We start from the raw sequence: 24962 nt of genomic DNA, 5'->3' as shown, positions 1-24962 counted from the left end.
TCGGTTGGGACTGTTACGTGTGCAACCGTTGTGAATAAAGAGTGCTGCCCCGTCAACTCGTCTCCCGCCATTATTGAAGATATTACACATGCCATAATGAAATCATTATTTATTTCTATTTAGTAAGTTGTTTACCATTTTCTTTACTTTGGCACTCCCATCGTTTTTTTGTATCGTTTGCTGTTGTAAGCTCGCTGACCAGCCCCTACTGGGACATCTTCGTGTTCCGTATCACAGTGCACGAATCTCAGAGACGGCGGCAGTAGCATCAGCAGACAGGTACAGCGGCAGGGCACCCCAGAAAGCACGCACGCCAACAACATCAACATACACACACGGCAATCGGATTCACCACTTCAGAGCCGATGTTTTAATCACGTTTTACAGAACATGTTTTTCAAATACTGTAGCTTCCTTCAACTTGCGTACAAACTCGATCGAGTTTTCAAGTGTTCACAAAAGGGTCATTACGAGTAGACGTACATCAATTTGATTTGCGGGGTTTTTTTTTCTTCTTCATACCAACCACCTTATAGGCCGATACAAACCCCTTTAAATAAATTATCTTGTGGTTTCATTGCTGCTGGTTTACACGAATACAGGTACTCGAACACGACAATGAACTGCTTTGCTACCGCAGGGCACTTCAACAGTTAGTGTTGCCTCTACAAGCCTGCTATGGTATTAAAAGAAGCATGAAGCAGCACGCATTATTATTATTCAAACCCCGCACTTTACATTTCCAGTTCCTACATTTACGTTGACGGTACTGAGAGTAAACTCACCCAGCAACGCTGACATGGGTCAGCAATCGACTTTAAAAAGTTATGATTATTGTTATTATTTTAGACAAAACGTCTGAAAAGGCCACTCCGATGCACACCGTGTGCGTGCATCGGCGATTTATTTTTCCGTCACCGTTTTTAACATTAAAAACCAACACGGGGTAGAAGGGGGGGGTAGCCGAGTGGCTCACACTCCACGATGGTCACTGCTGAGGATCCCGAGTTCAGAATCCACATTTGAGCCACCCGTGAATAGACCACCGAACAAAGTGCAGCCCAACGATGGTCTCAACCTCAAGTCGCCGAGGAATAGCACGAAATGAAAACAATTCAGCTCGTCGCTTCATATCGGCGAAGTTCCAGCACTCAACGACGATACGGCATCGTCTTCTTGGTTCTTTCGGTAAAGTCACGTAGAAGGGAAATAATAAAAATAAAACATAATAAAATAATTCTCACGTTTCGGCTACAACGCAAGCAGCCGTCCTTAGGTGAAGACGGCTGCTTGCGTTGTAGCCGAAACGTCGTGAGAATAATTTTTTTATGTTTTATTTTTATTATTGTATTATTACCCTTAAACGTGACTTTACCGAAAGAACCAAGAAGATGAATCCCTGCAGTCACGAAAGCTATAAATCGAGACACGGCATTGCTTTCCACAGACGACAAACTGTCCTTGCTGGGCGTACGGGCAAGGAGCAGGACGTGGTGGGGTGACAGGAGCTTGCCGATCGATATATGTCTTCGCGAGGAGTCCCGTGACGCCATCTCACACGACGAGTGTTGACATTCGCAGCTCGCCGTGAGAGTTCGTCGTGAGGAAGGGGAGTGTGTCGTACGTGTGTATGCATGTTGAACTTCTTTCGCACCGTACGTAGCCAACCGTGAGATTCGGAGGTGGTGGATCAAACAATTAAGTAAAATTGCAGCTGCAACACAAAGCCGGTAAGGCGCGGAGGGGCTTTGTGTTTCCCGCAACAGCAGCAACAACAAAAAACCACGGCAATAATTTCGCAATGCGCGATTAAAGTTGACGAAAGAGAGTCGATCCCCTTTGCTGTACTCAAGCCCGACGCGGGGCGACACACGGCAGCCGTAAACGACGGAGACGCGACACTTCAACACGACACGCGACTGCAAATTAAAACTGCAACAGCAACCAAATTTGTGATGCGATTGATTAGAAATGCGACGCTCAAAGAGCACACGGAAATTTCAGATTTTTTTTTGTGTTGCTTCCAATAAACCTCATGCGGGTAACCCATCAAGACTGCAAGAGCAGGAATGTGTCCCTGAACCGGGCCGAGTGTCAACACGGTCCTTTAAAGAGACAAAACGTCCCCTGACTTTTCTGAAAACCTTCATGGGGAGGGGGGGCTGGTGGTGGCCGGCAGACTTCCCCCCCCCCATGCCTGCCAAGAATGAATGGAAAGTTCAATTAAGTAGCAGCCAGGGTGGCGGCCTGTGGCTGTGATATTGCTGAAGAATGTGAGATCCAAATTTTGATTCAAAGCTTCCGTGACTGCAGGGATTCATATTGTTGGTTCTTTCGGTAAAGTCACGTAGAAGGGAAATAATAAAAGAATAAAAATATAAAACAACCAAAAATTCTCACGACGTTTCGACTGCAACACAAGTAATCATCGTCAGGTGTGAAATCCACAGCAAGAACATTTGAAAAAAGGTGGCGGTTTGTCCGTTTTTTCAAATGTTCTTGCTGTGGATTTCACACCTGATGATTGCTTGTGTTGCAGTCGAAACGTCGTGATAATTTTTTATTGTTTTATATTTATTTTATTATTTCCCTTCTACGTGACTTTACCGAAAGAACCAAGAATATAATGTGAGATCCGTCAATATTCTGACGCTCACATCAGCCCCTGGAGAGGAGGCCCAAAGATAATGTTTTTGTTTTTAGTTGCGAACGACAAGTCTGCAGATAGCAAATACCTAACCGTTGTTTTAATCGCTCTGCCAATTTGGCATTTGATTGTTTTTTTAACTACTAACTACATAGTAACCAATGTGACGCAATTTACTCGATAAGCAAATCACCATTAATCGATTGGTCACGAGCCATTATGGCGTCATCAGACGTCCATAGCCACGACGCGTGAGAGGCTGTTTCAAATTATTAAATAATCTACAACTTTTCTATAATGCATCGCTTCATAATCCCTCCAGCATAAGCATTGTATATATATATATATATATAAAACATTAAATAACATTCCTCACCCGTGTAAACCTTTTGCAAATGTTGATTCACCAAAGTTGCTCACACGGGCTTCGCACCGTGGGGTGCCAAAGGTCGCCCTTGTCCTGAACCGGCAGCGCTTTGCCCGCGAACTTTCGACGACGCCGCCACGGGAACGGCGAGAGCGCGGCCCGGACCCCGCCGCGCCCGGCCGCTCGTGGGAAGGCGCGAGGCGACGGTTGGATCGTGACGGACGACCGCCCAAAGTGTCACGGGCGGCGTTACGACATCCCCCCCCACCCACCGCCCTCCCCTCCCCTCCAAGCGACTCGACCGAAATCGACTGCCACGTGGAGGCGACTTGCAAAGTGGCTCTGGCAGCGATGGTCTGTCACTCACGGCAGTGGTTCTCAACCTTTTGTTGGCGACTCTACCTCTTCTTCCCCCCCCCCCCCCAATGTTGAAATGTGTTTCAACCACAAGAAGCCCCCTTGCCCTGGACCCCAACGTGGTTCTGAGAAACAAATGTAGGAATATTGAACGTCAATATTTTAACCGATTGTCAATGTTTGTGAGGTATCCGAACTAGCTAGGAACTGCAAGCGAATAAAAACAAAGTCAACAGACGCTCTTCATGCGTGAAGTTATTTGTTCACGCTTGCTGGCTACTCCTGGCAACCACATTGTGTACGATCAATGAGTTTATAAAGGTCTTTTATATCGCTAGAGTTTACCATATGGATTAAAATGTTATTGTAGTTATTTCATATTGGTAGATTCACACATGATTATTCACCAATGACTCTCATGTATGATATAATTTCAAACTTTATAAATCACCTCACAAAACGCCAGAGATCCGCGTACCCCCGGTTGAGAACCACTGCCGCCTTAACGCATAGCCAAGTATTATTAGAGTTACCGATGCCTTTAGTAGTAAGGCATTCAAAACAATAACCCATTACATAGATTTGGGGAAGAGCAAAAAACAACTCTCCTGAAGTCTTTTGGTGGCGAGCACACATCGACATCGGCATTAGCCCCTGAACACATTGCCATACACGAGCATAAAACAGATTCGTTAACATGTAAGATTCCCAAAAAAGACAAGATCTTTAGTCTATAAACATCAAACGCCATCGGTGTATGGAATGATTTTGAAACTGTAAAACCATAGCAGTAAACAGAAGAAAAGTAATGCTTCAGGCCCCACACTGAAGATTGTCGTGACCTCTGCAACGCACTTTGTCAGTCCACTGCTGCACGAAGGCTTTCCCCCCACACCGCGTCTTTCTGGGCATCTGTGAAATACTGGAGATCTAAGAAAAAATATATGTATAGCCCATCAGATTCCTCCAGTGTAAATACATATTCTGATTCTATGTCGTTCGTGGGGGGGGGCGTTCGACCGGACTTCAATGCGCTCATCAGTGCGAGCTGCTGAAGGGGGGGGGCGTGCACCCAGGACCGATTCCGTTGGCAATCACCGCTGACGTTAGCTTTGGCCGGGAATCGAACTCGGGCTTGTCTGGTTTGTACCGCAGTGCGCGAACCACTGCCCCAACCGCTCCACCCCAGCAGCAGCAAGGGTGCGAGTTCCTGAACGAGTTCCACGCCGCCATCAACCGCTCGCCGTCCGTGGTTTTTTTTTGTCCGCAACGCCGCCAATCGAGAAACCCGCCGTCACGCGGAAGCGACACCCTGGCTTCCACAGGCTGCCCTCTCTCTGCCCGCGGTGCCACACTCGAGGTGGGCTCGGAACAGTGCGACGTCAAGGATCGGTGCGTGGACCACGTGCAGCGTGGGCCCGTGCAGCGTGGGCTCGTGCAGCGTGGCTGGCGGGGGCACGTGCAGCGTGGACCATGTGCAGCGTGGACCACGTGCAGCGTAGGCCCGTGCAGCGTGGGCACGTGCAGCGTGGCTGGCGGGGGCAAGAGTCGAGCGGCAGAACTTGGCGGCTGGATTCCAGCAGCTGGCACGGCACTCGACCGAGTCTGCTTAGCAGCCTCACCGAGATTCCGATGACACCCACAAGCCACACATACGTGCATGCACAGCCCTTGTCGATCCGCTGATGGATGAGGGCTCCCCGACACAACGTGTATGCCGTGGGGGGGGGTTATTTGACCATATTTCACCATGCTGGCCTGTTCACAATACAGGTTTTTTGGGTCTGATCGCGAAAATATCGTTAAACCTGCCACTACCCGACACAGCCAACTAGTAAGGTTTGTCACATAAACAGAACGTGCCAATTCGTCACTAGTACAGCACACCGGTGTGTTGGAGAACCAAGCCACAACATTTAAAATCCAAGTACGACGTTTCGCCAGTAATTACAACTGGCTTCATCAGGCGACAGCCAGATTTGTGAATAAATCCTCCTGTTTCGTTCCTTAGATAAAGGCGTCGATGTGATGACATCACTTGCGAGCACTTCTTGTGCGAAATGGGGGGGGGATTAATGAATGCATTAAAATGACTTTTGGTATCCATTGCCGGTTGTGTTATTTATATGGCAGCCTGTGCCAAGTTGGTGAATGCAGCGAGGGCATAGACATTGGAGAACAGTACAGTACAACGGATTTTACTAGTTACAAACTACTGGGGTGTGTGGACAACGTAGCCCTGGAAGTCTTCGATAAATGATGGTCAAATGCCTGCCAGTTGGTAACACTTAGGAACTACTTATTTAACATTTAGTTAGTGAAAGTTTGTGACCATTCCACAATCCCATGGCAAGAGGTAGACTCTCCATGGGATAACCACGATTTACTTTTTAACAATATGGTACTTAATGTATAGCTCTTGGAAGAATGATGGGCTGAGTCGACCTCCCCGAACACGATTTGAATTGAAATTTTCTCATGGCGAGTCATGAACTTTAGCGACTGTGGTAGTATAGGACAGACCGTACCACATACAACGACACAATTCCCGATCTACAAACACGAAGGAGATGGCGATACACTCCGCGCTACTCCTGATGTGGTTATCTGCTGGCCTGACCACCTGGATGTGAAATTGTATTTGTTGTCGCTGCATCTACATCAGTAGCCGTACGAAAGAAGACATTTAATTTAACCAGCCAGCACACCACCTTTGATTAAAACACGATAAAAAAAACGACACTAATATTGCCCATGTGTTGACCCCTTGAGAACAGCTTAATGATGACACTTTGTAACTTCTGCTTTACTTGCTCACTTTTGGTCCCAAAACAACAAAGTAGAGCAGCTTCGAGCCTTTGAACACAGGCGCACGTGGACGATGCGGGTAATCTCACGGCAGTGAGGATTAGAGAGCGCTGTAGGAACACGGTGCGCATGCAATCAGGGAGGAGGCTGCGGTGGGCGTGGGAACGAGCGTCGGATGTTTCGGCAACTTAAAACTACTTTTGTTATTTTAGCAGGTAAGGCCCACTGAGCTAGACAGCTCTTTTGTCAGAAGCGACCTGGCCACAAATGATAGCTCAATTAAGCGGCTTATCACGTGGTAATGTATAGGCGCCAAATACTCTGAACGAGAGTTCATTCTGAATGTGGAGGGAAAAACCGGAGGACCCGGAGAAAAATCCACCCGACCACGGGGAGAGAGACACCGAGAACTCCAAATATTAAGACGTCAGGGTTGGGATCGAACCCACGACCTTCACCGAACATTGAGCAACCCACTATCCCACTGCCGCTTTGCTGCAAGCTGTGTGCGTGTACGCGTGTGAATCAGACAATGCGAATTAGTGAATCACCAAAAGCTACAAGCTTCCCAAACACAAGTCTTTTGCCGCTTGAGTTTAGTTTTTGTCACTTGCTGGGATATATTTTTGCTGGCTGTAGACTGTCCATGCCGCCGTGGCGAGATGTTAACTCCCTCGCCTGGTATGCAGGAAGTTGCGGGTTCGATCGCGACCCTGACGCCTAAATATATTTGGAGTTTGCATGTTCTCGTTGTGGTCGCGTGGACTTTACTCCGGGTTTTCCGGTTTTTTCCTCCACACTTAGAATCAACATGCGTTTAGCGTAACTGTAAATTTCCACATAAGCCACTTAGTTGATCTATTGTGGACAGATCACAATAAAAAGTTTATAGATGTTTATGAAACATTCCGTGGCAGAGTTTCATCATCATCATCACCGGAGTCCAGTAAACTCACAACGGAGAACCCTTGAGGTCAGAACAAGAAACCTTCTACGACTGTAAATTGTATTTTTCTGTTGGGAGACTACACACCACCACTGTGGTACCTATTTTATATATCTTGGAAGGATGATGAGCACCTTCCTGCCTTGGAGGTTTACGCAACACGAGCATTCTCCTTCACCCCCCCCCCCCCCACGGTTTGAGGAACCCTCACCAATCAGGTTCATACTTCGATTCAAGAAGGGATTATTTGTTGTCTCGGCTGTGCCATCTCACATTTGTCTCGTCTTTCTCATCCGTCTCGTCTCTCGTCTGTTCTGCCTCGTTCGGCACGCAGTCTTAAAGTAACATTTTCACGTAACATGGACCAAACAAAAATTTGTTAAAGGGACGATTCAAATCTTGTACCATAAACATAACCATCTACTTTAATCAATGAAAAATTATTTGCCCAACGTGGCATTTACATTTAAATTAGATCAACTCTTAGGTGTAGAATCCATTCGTAATCAAGTGCATTGCTTTATCCCACGCAGAGAGATGAATTTCCGCCAGGTTACCCCCCACTGCAGGTAATGCAGGTGAATGGGATGAGACTTACCGTGGCGCTTACATTGAGTAGTTAACACCAGGCATTCTCAGCCCACAGTTCTCATGACCCACCGCAGAGAACCTTTTTGCTTACGTGCATGCGACATGTAACGGCTTCCTTTATACTTCTGCGAAAAGAGTGGTAAGTGCGGAGAGGTCACCGAGGCCGGGCATGATGGCAGGAGATTAATAAATCTGGCGAGAGTGAATCTTGGTGCAGACAGAACTTATTGCCTCCGCGTGACATGGTGAGTTCCAGGTTCAAGCACAAGCTGTTGTGCTGCCGATAGATTTCATGGCACAACCACGTGAAGACTGAAGTTACTTCTGCACAATTTCTCTGTCAAAGTTCGGACAGAATTTGCTGTTACCGGGTTTCACACTTCTTGCGTTGCGTCTATCCTTCTATCAGGTATCGTAGATGAAGCCATTGGACAGAAGCTGCTGCTGCCAGATTTCCTGGTACAGACAGGAGTTGCTTCTGCAAGATTCTCCGCACGGCCTCAGCCAGGGGTTGTCGCTGCCAAGTTACAAAGCAAAAATCCAGGTGCGAACGAAGCTCACCACCAGCGCCACGGTGTCAAAGTGCAGGGCCTCAGGCCACCCGCGGGGTCGGTGTGTGGGCCCGCGTTACGCGAGCTTCTGTGCGCCTCCCGTGCCAGCCCAGGTCTCCGATCTCCGCTCCTCCTCTCTTCCCATCTCTCCCAGCTGCCCCCCACCCCCCGCCGTCTCCGTCAAGGTCTCTGGCGACTGCACTGCCAGGCGGAGGGACCCAACTGCTGCAGCCTCCTCATGCGTGGCCCCAGCAGCAGCCACCAGAGGACGCCGAGCAGCACGCAGAGCGCCGACTCCACGTAGTAGCCGTCCCGCGTCGTCACGCACGAGCCGCCCGCCTCCACGCAGAGCTGCGGAGAGACCCGCGCACGCGATTTTGTTAGAGCGAGCCAAACGCCAGGGGGGCGAGTGGGGGGAGGGTTTTTTGTTAATACTATAATCAGTGGCGTGGCTGTCGAGTGTGCAGGCGGTGCAACTTCATCAGGGCCCCGCGACTCAAGATGGGCCCGAGGAGATTTTGTCGCCGGTTTTAAAATAAAGTTCAACAACCATACTGGCGGTGAGTACAACCTGGCAGTGGACCTGAACACCGGGATGCAATAGCCCCACGAGGTGGAAGGCAGTGGTTACAAGAACCCACGGTGCAACGCAAAAAAAAAAGTTAAATCGAGATGAGACAGTTTAAGATTTGAAGTGTTCGTGACTGCAAGGATTCATATTATTTGTTTTTTTCGGCAAAGTCACGTAGGTAAAAATAAATAAATTACATTTTTTTGTTGTTTTTTCATTTATTTATTTTTACCTACGTGACTTTACCGAAAAAACCAAGGAGTACAGTTTAACACGTAGACTTCCGCAAGCAATATTATCTATAAGAGGTTAGATCGCGTAAAAGTTGTGGATTTACTCTCCAACACAAGCGGTGTGCTGAACTAGTAACTACTTGGCACGCTCTGTTTACGTGACAAACCTTACCAATCAGCTGTGTCGGGTGGTGGCGGGTTGAACGGCGCATTTATATTTAAGCGATCTAACCCCAAAAAAACCTCTATTGTGGATAAAACATACTACAACAACCTCGTGGTTTTGGAAAAACTGTCGTCACCTATCTTTACAATTGTAAAGCCTGTGTGTGTGCGGGTAGCTGTCGAGTGTGCAGGCGGTGCGCCTGCACCGGGGCCCATGGGGCCAAAAGGGGGCCCAGGGCACGGGGCCCTAGCACCAGGGCCGCCCGTTCCAACCGCGCTACGCCGATGATTACAATTGTGAAGTCGGCGTCGGAGGTGAAGACATTTTAATTTGAGAATTACAGCAACACATCATTGTGCCAGAGAATGGCACAATGATGACTTGAAGTATTGCAGAAATACTTCAAGTCAATTTATGCACACCAACACACATTTGTACATACATGGAGACATGCACACAAAGACAAAAATCCCCCGTATAGCCTGCACAGACCGCTGGGGCAAGCGCTGTTAGCGAGCACCTATGAAGGCCGGCACAGCACACGAGGGGATAGGTGGCCAGCACCACACCTCGGACACACACAGACACGCCGACAAAGACACACAAAGAAAACACGCTCGCATGCACGCACCTGCACGTCGCTGGGCGAGTCGCACGCGAGCCCCGTGGCGCCAGCGCACGCCCTGCTGGTGAGCGGCTCCACCATCCACAGCGCCAGCGTGGCCGGCCAGTTCCCGCCCAGGTTAGACAGCGTGTTGAGCAGCGTCATGTAGGTGCCGCCGATCATCGGGTCGCTCACCCTGGCGTTGAACGCCATCACGGCCACGAACATGCTGTACACGGCCACCTGTGCCGGGCAGCACAGGGAGGGGGCCAAGGGGTCAAGGGGAGGGGGCCGCAGGGGTCATGGCGAAGGGGTCACGGGGGAGGGGTCGCGGCGGAGGGGTCGCGGCGGAGGGGTCGCGGCGGAGGGGTCGCGGCGGAGGGGTCGCGGCGGAGGGGTCGCGGCGGAGGGGTCGCGGCGGAGGGGTCGCGGCGGAGGGGTCGCGGGGGAGGGGTCGCGGGGGAGGGGTCGCGGGGGAGGGGTCGCGGCGTGGGCTCTCACCTGATGCAGGGCGTACGCCAGCAGGATGATGCCATAGTAGTACGACGGGAAGCCGGACTCGGTCTTCACGCTGGGCGTCCACCACACGAGCAGCGCGAAGCCCAGCCCCATGAGCAGCCTGCGTCCAGCAAGAGCGATTGCGTTAGGGCTCACGGGGGCACCGTTGGCCGTGCTAGCGCTCAGACGTGGCAGGCAGCTCGGGGTCTGTGTTACAGCGATGGGTTCGGAGTAACGCTACCAATAAAGACGCGCTTTCAAGTGCGTTTCTGCGGCCGTCTGGAACGCTCTTCCTTCCTATATTAGGAAGCCACTGGAGCAATGCACTTTTAAATCACCTAGATTGAATACCAGTCTATTAACAGATTTTTGTGTTTAGTTTGTTGTCCTTCCCCTGCACCTCCGATTAGCACGGCTGGCTACGTACTGTGCGAAATAGGTTCAACACACATACAGGATGCTCGGCTCGGAACCAACTTGGCCAAACGGCATCATCATCATCATCGTGTCAGCATCAATAAGTTAAGTATTCATTCTTGTTAAGTCAATTCGAGTTGGAATGGCCACAGGAATATGGAATTTCCACCACAATCAACAGTGAGAGGAGCCCCGGGCTCATTCGAGCAGAGAGATGCTTTGACTAAACTTTGAGGAACTTGATCTGCAGGGACGGAGCCAGCGCATAACCGGCGCAAACGCCCAGGACTTAACGCTGCTCAAACGATTCACAGTAGCAGATGAAACTCGCTCTGGCGGTGGCTTATTCGTGAAACGGGCAAGGCTTTTGAAATCCCTTTCTTCCCCTAGCTCAGGGGTCGGCAACCTACGGCTCCGGAGCCGCATGCGGCTCTTTACGGGCTGCTTCTTGACGATATGTACGTATGTACATAGATGCATTGCGGCTCTTGAAATACTGAATTTTGTACCGAATTGGAAAGAAATGGCTCTTCTTGTTATTTTGGTTGCCGACCCCTGCCCTAGCTCCTTCGACGATAATATTATCAAAAGCGATAAAGCAAATTGCCGACATCGCCTCTACCCGTTTAGGTTTTAACACCATTATCTATCTCGGAGCAGCCATTCCGGCGCGGCGGCAAAACGCGGAAAGATTCGGGAGCGGTGGCGGTGGCTGGCAGAGTGCCCACCTGTAGGGCATGGCCTTGAGCATGATGTCGAGCGGGCGAGGCCCCGCAGTGTACTTGCTGATGAGCAGGGGCAGCACGATCTGCAGGGGCACCATGGGCAGGGCGAGGAGCGCCAGCTGCGCCTTGGGGACGCCCTCCTCGATGAGCTTGAGCCCCGTGACGGCGTCCGCCGCCGAGAACCCAACCTGGGCGGCGGAGGAAGCGGAGGCGACAGCGACTTTATAGCGACACCCTCGCTTACCGCGGCAACGCTATCGCCTCGCTTACCACGGCAAAGCTATCGCCTCGCTTACCACGGCAACGGCCGAGCGCGTTCCGTACGGTGACGTGCGTGTCGCAATCGTGTGCGTGCATGTCGGCAATTTGGTGCGTGTGAATACAATAATCCCTTGCCAACTGCGAATTTACCAACCGCGAGATTTGAGTACATGCGGATGTACTTCTGTATACTTGCTTAACCACCGCGAGATTTGAGTATACGCATATTTACTTCTGTATGCCTGTTTACCAACGGCGAGCATCTCATTTTGAGTGATCCGCGAATCGTTTAGTCGCGCCGAGTCGCGAAATCAAATTTAGCGCTGCCGCATCCGCCATGGTGTGACCTAACCCTCGCGGTTGCCAAGGGATCACTGTATATATCAAGACCGTAATTATAATATATATAAAATATGCTCAAAATGTCCCCCCCAATATATTGCAAAAAAATAGATTTCTGTTTATATGATTGTGGTTATGGTTGTACTTTATGTATCCCTAATCTCTGCCATTACATAGAATGAAAAAAGAAAAGGTAAAAAAGAAAAAACAGAGCCATTTAATACAATACACTATTAGACATTATTGTAAAAAATTCAGAAAAATTCCATCCTATGTATTAGTGAATTTTAAAATATTTTAGGCAGGAAATTCGTTTTCAAGTTTAGATTTTTTTTTCGGGGGGAGGACCCCCAGACCCCCTGGAAGATTTGGTCCCCCCCCAATGTTTACACCATGGCTACGGCCTTGGTATGTATATATATATAATAACAAGGGCATGTGTGTCATAGTGAGTGTGCGTGTAAAGCGTCGTGGTGACGTCACCGCCACTTAGTGGCGAATGGCGGTTGTTGTTATTGTTGCGTGTAAACAAGAGTGTTAAGCGATTGTGCGTAATTGTCCATCAGCGATGGGGAGCAGCGGCGCAGTGGTTAGCGCTGCACTGCACCAGGATCCCGGCAACCCGGGTTCGATCTCCGCTCGCAACCAATAAGCGGCAACATATTGTAACCGGTCACGGGCCTCCACGAGGCCGGGGCTGGCCGGCGGCGGCACCTTGCAGGTGAGCAGCAGGATGGCGAAGGTGCGCACGCTGGGCAGCTTCACGATGGAGAGCAGCTGGCGGTAGGTGGCCAGCACACCCACGCCCTCGGCGTGCGCCTGCTCGTCGTGACCGTCGGGCCGCTCGCTCTTGAGCAGCGCCACCAGCGTGGTGCTCACCAGGAACACCAGGCCCCAGAAGTGCAGGAAGTCTGCGGGGGGAGCGAGACGCTCGTACGTTTTGGTTTCCGCCGGGGATCGCCGCGTCGTCCGCCGTGGTAGCGGTCAACTGCCGCGAGGCGGCGTGCGTTTGAGTAAAGATTGTTTGGACAATTACGATGGATGGAAACAAATTTTGTACACGTCCTTGAAAAAGTATACCACTTAAGACACGTGCCCATAAAATGAGTGTCCAATTCGTCTAACGCATGCACTAAAAACAAGGTAAATAAAAAAAGAGCATAGTTGTTTTAAACTTTGTAAGTAGAGTGGACCCAAAGATTGACTAACGCAGAAGTAATAGAGAGGTTGCACGTAGAAGAATACCTGATGATGCAGTCAGTGATGAGAAGGAAACGGGCGTTAATTGGACACACGTGTAGGATGGACAACAACAGGAACATTAAAAGTGCGTTGTTCGGAAAAATGGAAGGAACTGGAAAGAGAGGAAGAGCTAACAGACAATAGCTTGACGACGACGACGACATAGGAGATTGGTGCCAGAAAGATGTTGCACTACGTGAGCATATTAGCACAAGACAGGAAAGTGGAAACAAATGATGAAATTTGCAGTGGACACCTACGGGCGGCTGTCTGTCCATGGATAGTGATGATGATGAAGTGGAGCGGATACGCCGAAGTAGTAAGCGCACAGCATTATTAACTCTTTTGACGTCAGTGATTCTGCCGATGCCCCTCACCAGTCCGCACTGCCCAGCGTGCCGAAGGGTGGCCAAACAACCCTTCGTGGCCAAGGAGGTGCGGGGGAGGTCTTCATCCAGCAGTAGATCTGCACGGGAGCCTCCCCAGCGTGCACACGCGGAGCCCTCACCTGCGAGCGTGACGATGCCGGTGGGCTGCGGCGAGAAGCGCAGGTACGCGTTGCAGAACTCGGGCGACTCGAGCGCCAGGAAGAGCACGTTGCCCAGGAAGTAGCCGGCCGTCTGACCCACCGAGTTGCATGTGGACGCGTGGCCAACGTTCTCCTGCATCGACGTCAAGTGATCAACGAGTTATCCAATGATCGCGTGGAGACCAACAAGCTTTTATTCTTCGATTTAAAGCTTTCGTGACTGCAGGGATTCATATTCTTGGTTCTTTCGGTAAAGTCACGTAGAATGGAAATTATAAAATAATAAAAATACAACGCAATAAAATTTAATTCTCACGACATTTCGGCCACAACGCAAGCAGTCGTCCTCAGGTGAAGAAACAGGGCTGTCGGAAAGACCTGTTTCTTCACCTGTTTCTTCACCTGAGGACGGCTGCTTGCGTTGTGGCTGAAACGTCGTGAGAATTTTATTTTATTAGGTTTCATTTTTATTATTTCCCTTCTCCGTGACTTTACCGAAAGAACCAAGAAAAAGCTGTTATTCGTTTTAAATTATACTGCCTAGGGCACACTTGGTATATTTAACTAAATGGCTTGTAAATTATACATTCCGAGTATTGGGCATTCAGGTAAATGTTGTGTAAATGGTTCTGAGACTGGTTTATTGACGTGAAGTGCGCTATAGGAATACTGTGCATGTTGATTGGCTTTTTTTATCTCCACGATACTGATATCGTGCTATTAATGTCGTGTCACGAGCGGACGAGATTCGCTGCCAGGATTCTCTCGGCGAGGGGTGTAATGTCGCGTCTTGTCAGGGAACGGACCCCGGAGGATGTCACGGAACAACTTCAGGAGTTACTTTACTTGAGCTCTTATCCACCAGAACAAAAAATTCAACACGTACGTCGTGGCCTTCAAAGAAAAACGTAATAAGAGGTAATGCTCCTTATTCATAAAATATAATTGGACAAGTGAAGAAGAGTTGAAGACTGCACTTGTGGACAAAATGAGGCAAGATGAGAAATAAAGTTGTTCAAATGTTTCTGAGGGAGCATTTATAAATTGGCATTTGAAGTTACCAATTAGTAGATAAGGAGTAAGACAAACCCTACATGTAGTCGAAAAGTATAACTAAATTAACTAATTTGTATTGAAAGTAAAATTGTAAAATGTTCCTGGCACATTGCATTATGGGTAACCGTGTTGCAGCAATTCCTGTCCACGCAAGGTTACGCACCTTTTTATGTGCCCTGCAAATAGTACTCCGGCGTGACAGATCAACATTTATAGTCCCCAAAGCCAGAATACGCAGAAGGAAGTCAAACGTTAACATTTCATATGTTGGTTTTCTTGTGCAGTCATTGGTGATTGTGCTGAGAGCATCCCCTCCCTAAACCTGAGAACAATGATCTCATCCTCTTTGGTTCTTTCGGTAAAGTCACGGAGGTATGAAATAAAGTTAAATCACGACGTTTCGGGCGCAACACAAGCGTCCGTCATCAGGTGGGACAACCACAGCAAGAAACAAATGCACAGCAAGAAGCAATAATAGCTGAAGTGGGAAATTGACGGAGGCTTGTGTTGCGCCCGAAACGTCGTGATTTTATTCATTTTCTACCTACGTGACTTTACCGAAAGAAACAAAGAGTATGGATCCCTGCAGTCACGAAAACTTCAAATCTAGAATGATCTCATCGTGGGTAGCTGAAACCCAGGAGACGAGTCCAAACACCCTCTAAAGGGCAGCTCCCTCGAGTGGAGGGCCTTCGTTAGTTTGCTGTCCTTCCCATCCATCTCCGATTAGCACGGATGGCTACGCACGGTGCGAAAGAAGTCCAACAAACATTCTGCCAGCAGTGGCGTGAGCAAGCAATTGCAGGGCTGCACCTCTACCGAAATGTACCTGCATCTCAAATTCAGATTTGTGATTTCGGTGCCGTGACAGGGTACTAGCCACCACCCCCACCGACTCCCTACCGAGCCGCGACCGCACGTCCGCTTAAAACCGGCATCTCTTTCCCCCCGCCCGCCCGCGCTGCTGCTGCTGCCTTCTGCTCGCTCGCGCTCACAAAGCGCCGGCACCTTAGACAGCATGGTGAGTGCCCAGCCGTCCACGGCGATGTCCTGGGTCGCCGCCAGGAACTCGAAGAGGAAGAAGGTGGCGGTGAGCATCATGATGTGGGGCCCCTCCAGCAGTTGGTCTACGTGCCGCGCCAGCAGCAGCATGAAGCAACCCAGCAGGTACTGCGTGGGCACCAGCCACGACTTGCGGCGGCCGAAGCGGCGGCTGTAGACGGCGTCGACCAGCGGCGCCCACAGCAGCTTGAGGCTGAACGGCCAGAAGACGAAGCTGAACAGCGCCTGGTCCTTGTAGCTGATGCCGCGGCTCTGCAGCACCATCGGCACGCTGCCCGCCAGCCCCAGCGGGATGCCCTGCCGGAGGGAGCGGCCGAGCGGTCGGCAAGGGCTCACGCACTGTCGTGCTCGCGTACTGCCACTTGTGCGCGTGTGCACTCACGCCCGCGCACACACACATGTACGTCCACTCACACGTGCATTCGCACACAAACGCAAACACTCACTTGCACGTGCAATCGCGTACTCGCAGGCGAGCTTATACCCACGCACTTGCACACACGCGCTCGCACTCACCCGCTCGTGAGTGTGTGCGTACATGCGTAAGTATGAGCATGAGCTCATACTTACGCATGTACGCACACACTCACTCACACTCGCACACATGAACAAAGACAAATGACAGAGAACCGCCGTATAGCCTGAACAAACTTTTGGGGCACGTGCCGTTTGCGAGCATCTGTGAAGGGCTGGCACGGCACACAAGGAGGTGGGTGGTCAGCACTACGCCCCGATGCCCTTGTCTCCCTAGTGGCAATGTTTACACACCACACTCGGTACTCATTTGAGGCCGAGTCGACCTCGGGGATGCCCAGGACCAATTCGGATAATCGTCACTGGTGTCGGTGGCTGTAAGTGAGAATCGTCAGGTTTCGTAGCGCAGCGCTCTAACCGCTGCACCACCGATCCTCACACACGAACAATAACAACCGCCGTTCACCCCACAGTGGCGGTGACATCACCATGATGTCACATTCATAAACAATCACTCACTGGCACACTAAGGCACGCACGCCCGCTCGCACGGTGTGCCACGGGGGCCGCACCTGCAGGACGTAGAGGAAGAAGAGCAGCGCGATGGTGCGGCCCTCGCCACGCACACTGCCCCGTCCGCGCGGGGCCAAGCCAACGTCCATCGCGTCGCCGCTGAGCGACCCCGATGGCCGCTCCTGCGCCCCGTCCATCCTCGCGCTCCCTGAGAAACCATCACTGCCGCTCACGGCTCCATCGTGCTGATGAGAAAGGGGTGGCACAGAGCCGCGCTCGTTTGAGCGTGGAGATACTTTGAGTTCGCTGTGAGCCGCTGCTTGTATGTAAAGTAGCAACACTTCATTCCATCGGTAAAATGACCTTGGGTAAAAAAGAAGAACAAATCTATTTTATCTAGTTACTTCAAAATTGTATTCCAATTGTGCTATCAATTTCATGTCATGAGACCAAGTGTCAATTCAAAACCCTTGCACACCACTGCATCAATCCGTGATATAAAAAAGCCAGCAGAGGCAGAATTAAAATTTGTAAATGACGAGAAAACCCATCAAATCTAAAATCAGTGGAGGCCGGAGGCCAATTTAGCAGAATTTTTTCTGGGATCCCTTCAAGTGCACTCCTATCGTGTGTTTTGTATTGTCAAACCAAAGACCAGCGACCTCTGCGTTGCGTGTCCGGAGAGAGCTAAACCATTCAAGTGTACTTTGTTACACCACGGCACCACCCCACCCATGTGCATATAGTTGTCGTTGGGGGGGGGGGGGGGGGAAGATAAAACAAGACAGAGAACACCGGACACCTGTATGAGCGGGAGCCTGGCGCTGCCGTCCTCCAGGCCGTCGAGACGCGTGTCGGGCGTCCACGAAGGCGTGCGCCGGTGGCCGCGCTTGCGATTCGATGCCGCGGCAGACATGGCGAGGTGGACCGGAGACACGAGACTCGCGTCACGGGAAGGGTCCTCCGGTGGCACCAACACCACCGTCTCCTGAGACAGAGATACACGGGTGGGACAGAGACACGGGGGAGATAATGATACAGAGGAGGAGAGACAACAGAGGAAATGGAGACACGGGGTGGATGAGGACGCAAACGGAACAGGGACACGGCGGAGATGGAGATAATCAAATGACAAAGACACAGATGGGATTGAGAAATAGAAAGATGTAGAGATGGTCAGTGTAGAGACATGGGGGACACAGAAGCACAGGATGTGTTCATCCATTCATGGACAGAATTACATCCTGTTCATGTTGTATTTAAATATATAATGACACCACAGAGTTGGCACTAGTGTGTACTAAAGAGTCATGAAAAATACAATTTTCTCATTAACGAAGCTCATAATTAACATGGAACAGTCCGGAATGCACAGCCTCGGTGTGTAACTACAATGTGAGAGCTGTTTGTATTTTATGTTGCGTCTAATTTAACAGGCACAAGTGATAAAGTGATGCCGATTTCTTTGGATACCTTGATTTGCAGGTTATGTTTTGATGTGGGGAGCTGAAGCATAGAGGGTGTTGTGAGTGCAGACAAGTGAACAGCTCCTGCTGTCGAGCGCAGAGCAAAAGCGACAGGCATCAGCAGCCAATCAGCAAGCCAAAGAGTGGTAAATTAGAGAGCGGCATAAAAAAAACATTAAAACATGCACAAGTAACCCAGCCAGCTGACTGTAACAACGCAATCCGTGTTCGCTATATCGAGAATGTACATGACGAAGGCTGGACTCACATGTGCGTCGTGAGTGTAATTATCTGCCAAGGTTGCGCTGTGGTCAGTGTTCAACTTATCATAAAAAAGTTAAGAGCTCACATCCGGGATCAGCGGTTGACTCGGCCCATTATCCTTCCATGGGCGATAAAATAAGTACAACTATGTCGTAAGTCAAGAGTGCTCATGATATAGATCTACTGGCCGCTGCCATATCAATGTGGAATTTCCATCACTGGCTGCAGATTGCCAGGGAAGATGTACACGACCAATGCCTGTTTGAGAGGGGATTTTAACTTGTTATTTCCGTTAAAGCTGAATGCAAAACGTGAACTAGGCACAGGACACTTCACCTGAAGACTAAACTGTTTACTCAGGGTGTGTGCATATTCGAGGGATAAACGCAAAGAAATATGCACGTATTTTTGGTAATTTATTTATTTACTTCCAACGGGTTTTACCAGACATGTACTCTTTACGTAACACTTTCAAGCAACTTCGTTCAATCTAATGTCCCTAACCACTGCCACCCACGCAGCACGACTGTGCCCGCACACCCATTGTGAGAGACACGTGTCCATCACCTCTGCCATGAAACATTGCGAGAGAGCCGTGCCCCCCGTGAGACACTGAGCCATGCCCCTGTGAGTCACTGAGCCATGCCCCCTGTGAGTCACTGAGCCATGCCCCCTGTGAGACACTGAGCCATGCCCCCTGTGAGACACTGAGCCATGCCCCCTGTGAGACACTGAGCCATGCCCCTTGTGAGTAACTGAGCCATGCCCCCTGTGAGTCACTGAGCCATGCCCCCTTGTGAGACACTGAGTCATGCCCTTTGTGAGACACTGAGCCATGCCCCTTGTGAGTCACTGAGCCATGCCCCTTGTGAGACACTGAGCCATGCCCCCTGTGAGACACTGAGCCATGCCCCCTGTGAGTCAATGAGCCATGCCCCCTGTGAGACACTGAGTCATGCCCCTTGTGAGTCACTGAGCCATGCCCCTTGTGAGACACTGAGCCATGCCCCTGTGAGACACTGAGCCATGCCCCCTGTGAGACACTGAGCCATGCCCCCTGTGAGTCACTGAGCCATGCCCCCTGTGAGACACTGAGTCATGCCCCTTGTGAGTCACTGAGCCATGCCCCTTGTGAGACACCGAGCCATGCCCCTGTGAGACACTGAGCCATGCCCCTTGTGAGACACTGAGCCATGCCCCCTGTGAGACACTGAGTCATGCCCCCTGTGAGTCACTGAGTCATGCCCCTTGTGAGTCACTGAGCCGTGCCCCCTGTGAGACACTGAGTCATGTCCCCTTGTGAGACACTGAGCCATGCCCCTTGTGAGACACTGAGCCATGCCCCCTGTGAGACACTGAGCCGTGCCCCCTGTGAGACACTGAGCCATGCCCCTTGTGAGACACTGAGCCATGCCCCCTGTGAGTCACTGAGCCATGCCCCTTGTGAGACACTGAGCCATGCCCCTTGTGAGACACTGAGCCATGCCCCTTGTGAGACACTGAGCCATGCCCCTTGTGAGTCACTGAGCCATGCCCCCTGTGAGACACTGAGCCATGCCCCTTGTGAGTCACTGAGCCATGCCCCCTGTGAGACACTGAGCCATGCCTCTTGTGAGACACTGAGCCATGCCCCCTGTGAGACACTGAGCCATGCCCCTTGTGAGTCACTGAGCCATGCCCCCTGTGAGACACTGAGCCATGCCCCCTGTGAGTCACTGAGCCATGCCCCTTGTGAGACACTGAGCCATGCCCCCTGTGAGTCACTGAGCCATGCCCCTTGTGAGACACTGAGCCATGCCCATTGTGAGACTGAGTCAAGCCCCTTGTGAGACACTGAGCCATGCCCCTTGTGAGACACTGAGCCATGCCCCTTGTGAGTCACTGAGCCATGCCCCCTGTGAGTCACTGAGCCATGCCCCCTGTGAGTCACTGAGCCATGCCCCCTGTGAGACAGTGAGCCATGCCCCCTGTGAGACACCACAAGACATGCAGGGCCATCCCTGTAACACAGCTACGCCGCGTTCGCGCGTGATACTCACACGTGCTCGTCTGTAAACGGAGCTCCACGCTGAGCTCCGCTCGGCAATGGAGGCGCGCGCAACCCGGCGAGCTTCGCGTTGTGAAGGGGAGCCCGGCTCGGTGCCAGGCTAGGTGCCAGGCCAGGTGCCAGGCTAGGTGCGCCGGTGCGTGCGTGACCCTCCAGCTGAGCCCGGGCCTCACTGTGACCCCTGACCCCGAAGAACCCCACCACCACTCAGCCCCCCCCCCCCTTATCACCCCTCCCAATTGGTCGCCTTGCTCACACGTGACCCACCGAGACGCCTGGCGATTGGCTGACGGTGCTACGGGCCGACGAACCAATCGGCGCCCCCCACCCCGCCATGCCAACGAAGCGTCACAAACGCGAATGAGTTTACGTCAATTAGGGGGGGAGGGGGTGACGGTGAGGCCTCGATCGACGTTCAAGTTCGGTTCACGAATGCGCGAGGATGATGTTTAAGTGCGGCCGTTCGAACTCGTTCGCCATGAGGCGCCAGGGGGAGGGGCGACAAACGCTTTCCTTCATCCATTCATTCATTCATCGCTCGACGCTTTGCCGGTTGGTTAAAGTGGCCAATCAGTGCGCGCGGAAGCGGAGGCGGTCACGTGCTCGCCGCCGGCCAATGGGGCGCGGCCACGTCCCGTAGGTCACCCGGCGTTTGCCGTCGGCTCAGGGTCGATCCGCTGCTGGATGAAGGCCTCGCCGCTACCCCACCCCCACCACCACTGCTGCTGCTGCTGCTACGGTGGAGAACACCCACCCCTCTCTTCTGCACGAGTCCCCCCGTGTTGACGGCCGCCTGGACGCGTGCCCCGCTGTGGCAGCTGCTGCTGCTGCTGTTGTTGTTGCGCCTGCTTAGTCTCGACCATCGTCCATTGGTCCCTTCCCGCCGTGACATCGCCTGCCCAAGCCCACAGACCACCCACCCAGCCACCCACCCACCCAGCCACCCACTCACCCACCCACTCACCCACCCAGCCACTCACCCACCCAGCCTCTCTCTCACTCACCCAGCCACTCACTCACCCACCCAGCCACTCACTCTCTCACCCACCCACTAACTCACTCACCCACCCAGCCACCCACTCGCCAAGCCACTTTCTCACCCACCCAGCCACTCACTCACCCAGCCACTCTCTCACCCACCCAGCCACTCCCTCACTCAGCCCACCCAGCCACTCAGCCCACCCAGCCACTCACCCACCCAGCCACTCCCTCACTCACCCGGTCACTCACTCACCCAGCCACTCTCTCACTCACTCACCCCCCCACTCACTCACCCACCCAGCCACTTTCTCACCCACCCACTCTCTCACCCACCCGGCCACTCACTCACCCACCCGGCCACTCACCCACCCACCCAGCCACTCTCTCACCCACCCACTCTCTCACCCACCCAGCCACTCACTCACTCACCCAGCCACTCACCCACCCACCCAGCCACTCTCTCACCCACCCACCCACTCTCTCACCCACCCAGCCACTCCCTCACTCACCCGGCCACTCACCCACCCACCCAGCCACTCTCTCACCCACCCACTCTCTCACTCACCCAGCCACTCACTCACCCACCCAGCCACTCCCTCACCCACCCAGCCACTCCCTCACCCACCCAGCCACTCACTCACCCAGCCAGTCAACCACCCAGCCACTTTATCACCCACCCAGCCACTCACTCACCCAGCCACTCCCTCACTCACCCAGCCACTCACCCACCCAGCCACTCACCCACCCACCCAGCCACTCACCCACCCACCCGGCCACTCACCCACCCAGCCACTCTCTCACCCACCCACTCATGCACTCCATAATTCACCTACCCACTTACCCACCAACTCTCTCTCCCATCCATTCTCACTTACCCATACACTCTCTCACTTACCCACCCTGTCACCCACCCACACTCACGCATTCTATAACTCACCCACACGCCCACTCTCTCACTCACTCTATAACTCATATACCCACTCACCCACCCACTCTCTTTCACCAACCCACTCACACACTCTATAACTCATCTACCCACTCACCCACACACCCACCCTCTCTCTCACCTACCGACTCGCTGAAGTCCGGGAACAGGCTCACTAAACAACACATAAAAGTGATCGAAGAAGCATCAGGTTTATGTTTTGAATAAGGGCCATGTCCGACACGTCGCCGAGTATTCGTCTTCGGTGCTATTGACGAATGTATTGAGTCGTGCCTGCTGTGCACCACCGCCAACGCAGCATCAGCGTCACCAAAAAACTAATCGTTTTGAGAGACTTAAGGTCTTATTCACGAGCTGCTCAGCAGCTTGTGCCATGCTGGGTGCATGTGACAAAGATCCTCGTGTAGCCTGTCTCAGACTGTTGGGGCAAGTGCTGTTAGCGAGTAGCACCGATGACGGCCGCCTTTGTCTCCCAAGTAGCAACGTTTACACACTGCACCGGGTACTCATTTGAGGCTGAGTCGACCTAGGGGAGGTCCAGGACCAGTTCAGATAACGGTCACCGGTGTTGGCCGTGAGCGGGAATCAAACCTGGGGCGACGGGTTCGTAGCGCAGCGTAGCGCTAACCACTACACCACCGCTGCCCATAGGTGCATATGGACACAAATTCATACCAACACCCCAACATTCGCCACTAAGTGGCGGTAACGTCAACCGCGGCGTCTGTGCCAGTCCAGGGTGCAACCTTGAGGCCGTTACGTGAAGCGTCGAAGTCTGGCTGCTGACAAGGAGGTCACGGGACAGACCCAGCCATGTGCCATGGTGTTGACCGACTGAGATGAATGAGAAGATGCACCAGCTGGCCACCCCCCTCGAGCCAACTTGATGCATTGCAGCTTCTCTTAGAATCCTGATCCGCCGTGTCTGACACCGGAGCTCGAGGCAGGAGGCTCGTTGCTTTGAGCTCCCGGCTCCCTGACGGTGGGAAAATCTTTTGTTTGAGACGAGTCTCGCTTCGTGGTTTCGACTTAAATCCCTCACCACCCCTGTTTTATTTGTTTTGGTGTTGCAATTTCCTTGATTTTCATATATCCCTCGCATACACCCAGGCGCAATTTGGTGCAAAGCTTCTGATGCGCGTTAACAGTGTATCCCCGCACGTGTGATTAACTGGAATTTCGTGCGACTTGGTGCTTCAGTGTCGATGTGCGCATCACCTGTCGGGTGTTACTGGAATGGTGCACGACTCGGATGCTGTTTTCCTCGAATGTGTTGGCTACGCAGTGCCTGCAACGTTATAATGCTCATGTTGAAACGGGGTCCCCCCCCCATCAAAGCACTCGTAGGGTCATTCTTCTTAATACTGGTAGGAACCTCCTGGTTACACCAGCCCACAGGGGATTATTGTGTCCGTCGTGCAGGGAGGGGCTGGGTGGGGAGGGTGGGGTTGGGTGGGAGGGGTGGGGCTGGGTGGGGAGGGGCTGGTCACCCCGTGGTGCCCTTATAAAACTCAACGTTTAACCTACTCACGCCGGCTTGTGCCCGCCCTCACAGTCGGGCATATTTGCGGAATACACCACGCCGCCGTTGACCTTGGCCATTGACCGAGCAACCCAACGTTCCTACCAGCTCCCTCCGCAGGAATGTGTTCAGTTTCTGGATGAATATAGCTCACTCCCGTCGACGAATGAAACACAACTTGATCCAGAGCCCAAATCTTATCTGATATTTTTACAGCGGCTTTATTCAGGGCCCTTTACAAGGTTTGTGAGTGGTACACTGAGGGTAGCTAAAGGTGATACGGTGAATAGGGACGGGGGTGTGTGGAGGGAGGTTTAGTGGGTACGGGAATTACTGGGGGGTACCTAGGGATGGCGGCAATGATCGGACCAGGGAGAAGAGGTGGGGGTCTTGAGGGAGGAGCGGAAACGAGACGCTTAGGGACGTCCATAAATGACGTCACGCGATTTTGGACGATTTTTGACCCCCCCCCCCTCGCCACACGGCGTCACAAAGTCAGACCCCCCCTCAAATATGACATCACAAATCTCTGCCCTCCCCCAAAACCATATTTCCATTTTGAAAATAAAACATGCTTCAAATTGCTTTAAACTATTGTCATTGTAGTGCGTATTTAATGTGGCGATGCACTCTGATGTAGGAGAAAACATTTATTAAAAAGTCTTTAATTAAGTAGAACGTGTTGTCTATATTTATTTAAAGTTGCGCATTTTGATGTGACGTCACATTTTTCAAATCTCCCCCCCTCGTCACAAATATCTGACCCCTCCCCCTAG

General features: G+C 51.9%; 1 protein-coding gene across 3 annotated transcripts; it reads right to left on the bottom strand.

The window, feature by feature from the left end:
• Positions 1-347: 347 nt before the first annotated feature.
• On the bottom strand, positions 348-20924 carry LOC144728311 (acetyl-coenzyme A transporter 1-like). 3 transcript variants are annotated; one of them, XM_078607656.1, is made up of 11 exons: positions 20730-20924; positions 18434-18513; positions 17763-17948; positions 17020-17205; positions 15920-16270; positions 13835-13988; positions 12799-12995; positions 11485-11669; positions 10343-10460; positions 9869-10084; positions 348-8618 (listed from the first exon to the last, which is right to left on the bottom strand). In XM_078607656.1, exons 2-11 carry the CDS (start codon positions 18473-18475, stop codon positions 8448-8450), a joined length of 1806 nt encoding a protein of 601 aa, XP_078463782.1. In that variant the 5' UTR covers positions 18476-18513; positions 20730-20924; the 3' UTR covers positions 348-8447. The 3 variants fall into 3 exon arrangements, with proteins under 3 accessions (XP_078463782.1, XP_078463783.1, XP_078463784.1); XM_078607657.1 differs by having other exon boundaries at positions 18434-18510; XM_078607658.1 differs by lacking the exon at positions 18434-18513.
• Between the last annotated feature and the right edge of the window lie 4038 nt (positions 20925-24962).

Source organism: Lampetra planeri, chromosome 28 (assembly GCF_965212315.1).
Source record: "Lampetra planeri chromosome 28, kcLamPlan1.2.h2, whole genome shotgun sequence".
Lineage (NCBI taxonomy): Eukaryota > Metazoa > Chordata > Hyperoartia > Petromyzontiformes > Petromyzontidae > Lampetra > Lampetra planeri.
The sequence above is the reverse complement of the archived record's forward strand: the minus strand, read 5'-3'. Positions and strand labels throughout refer to the sequence as shown.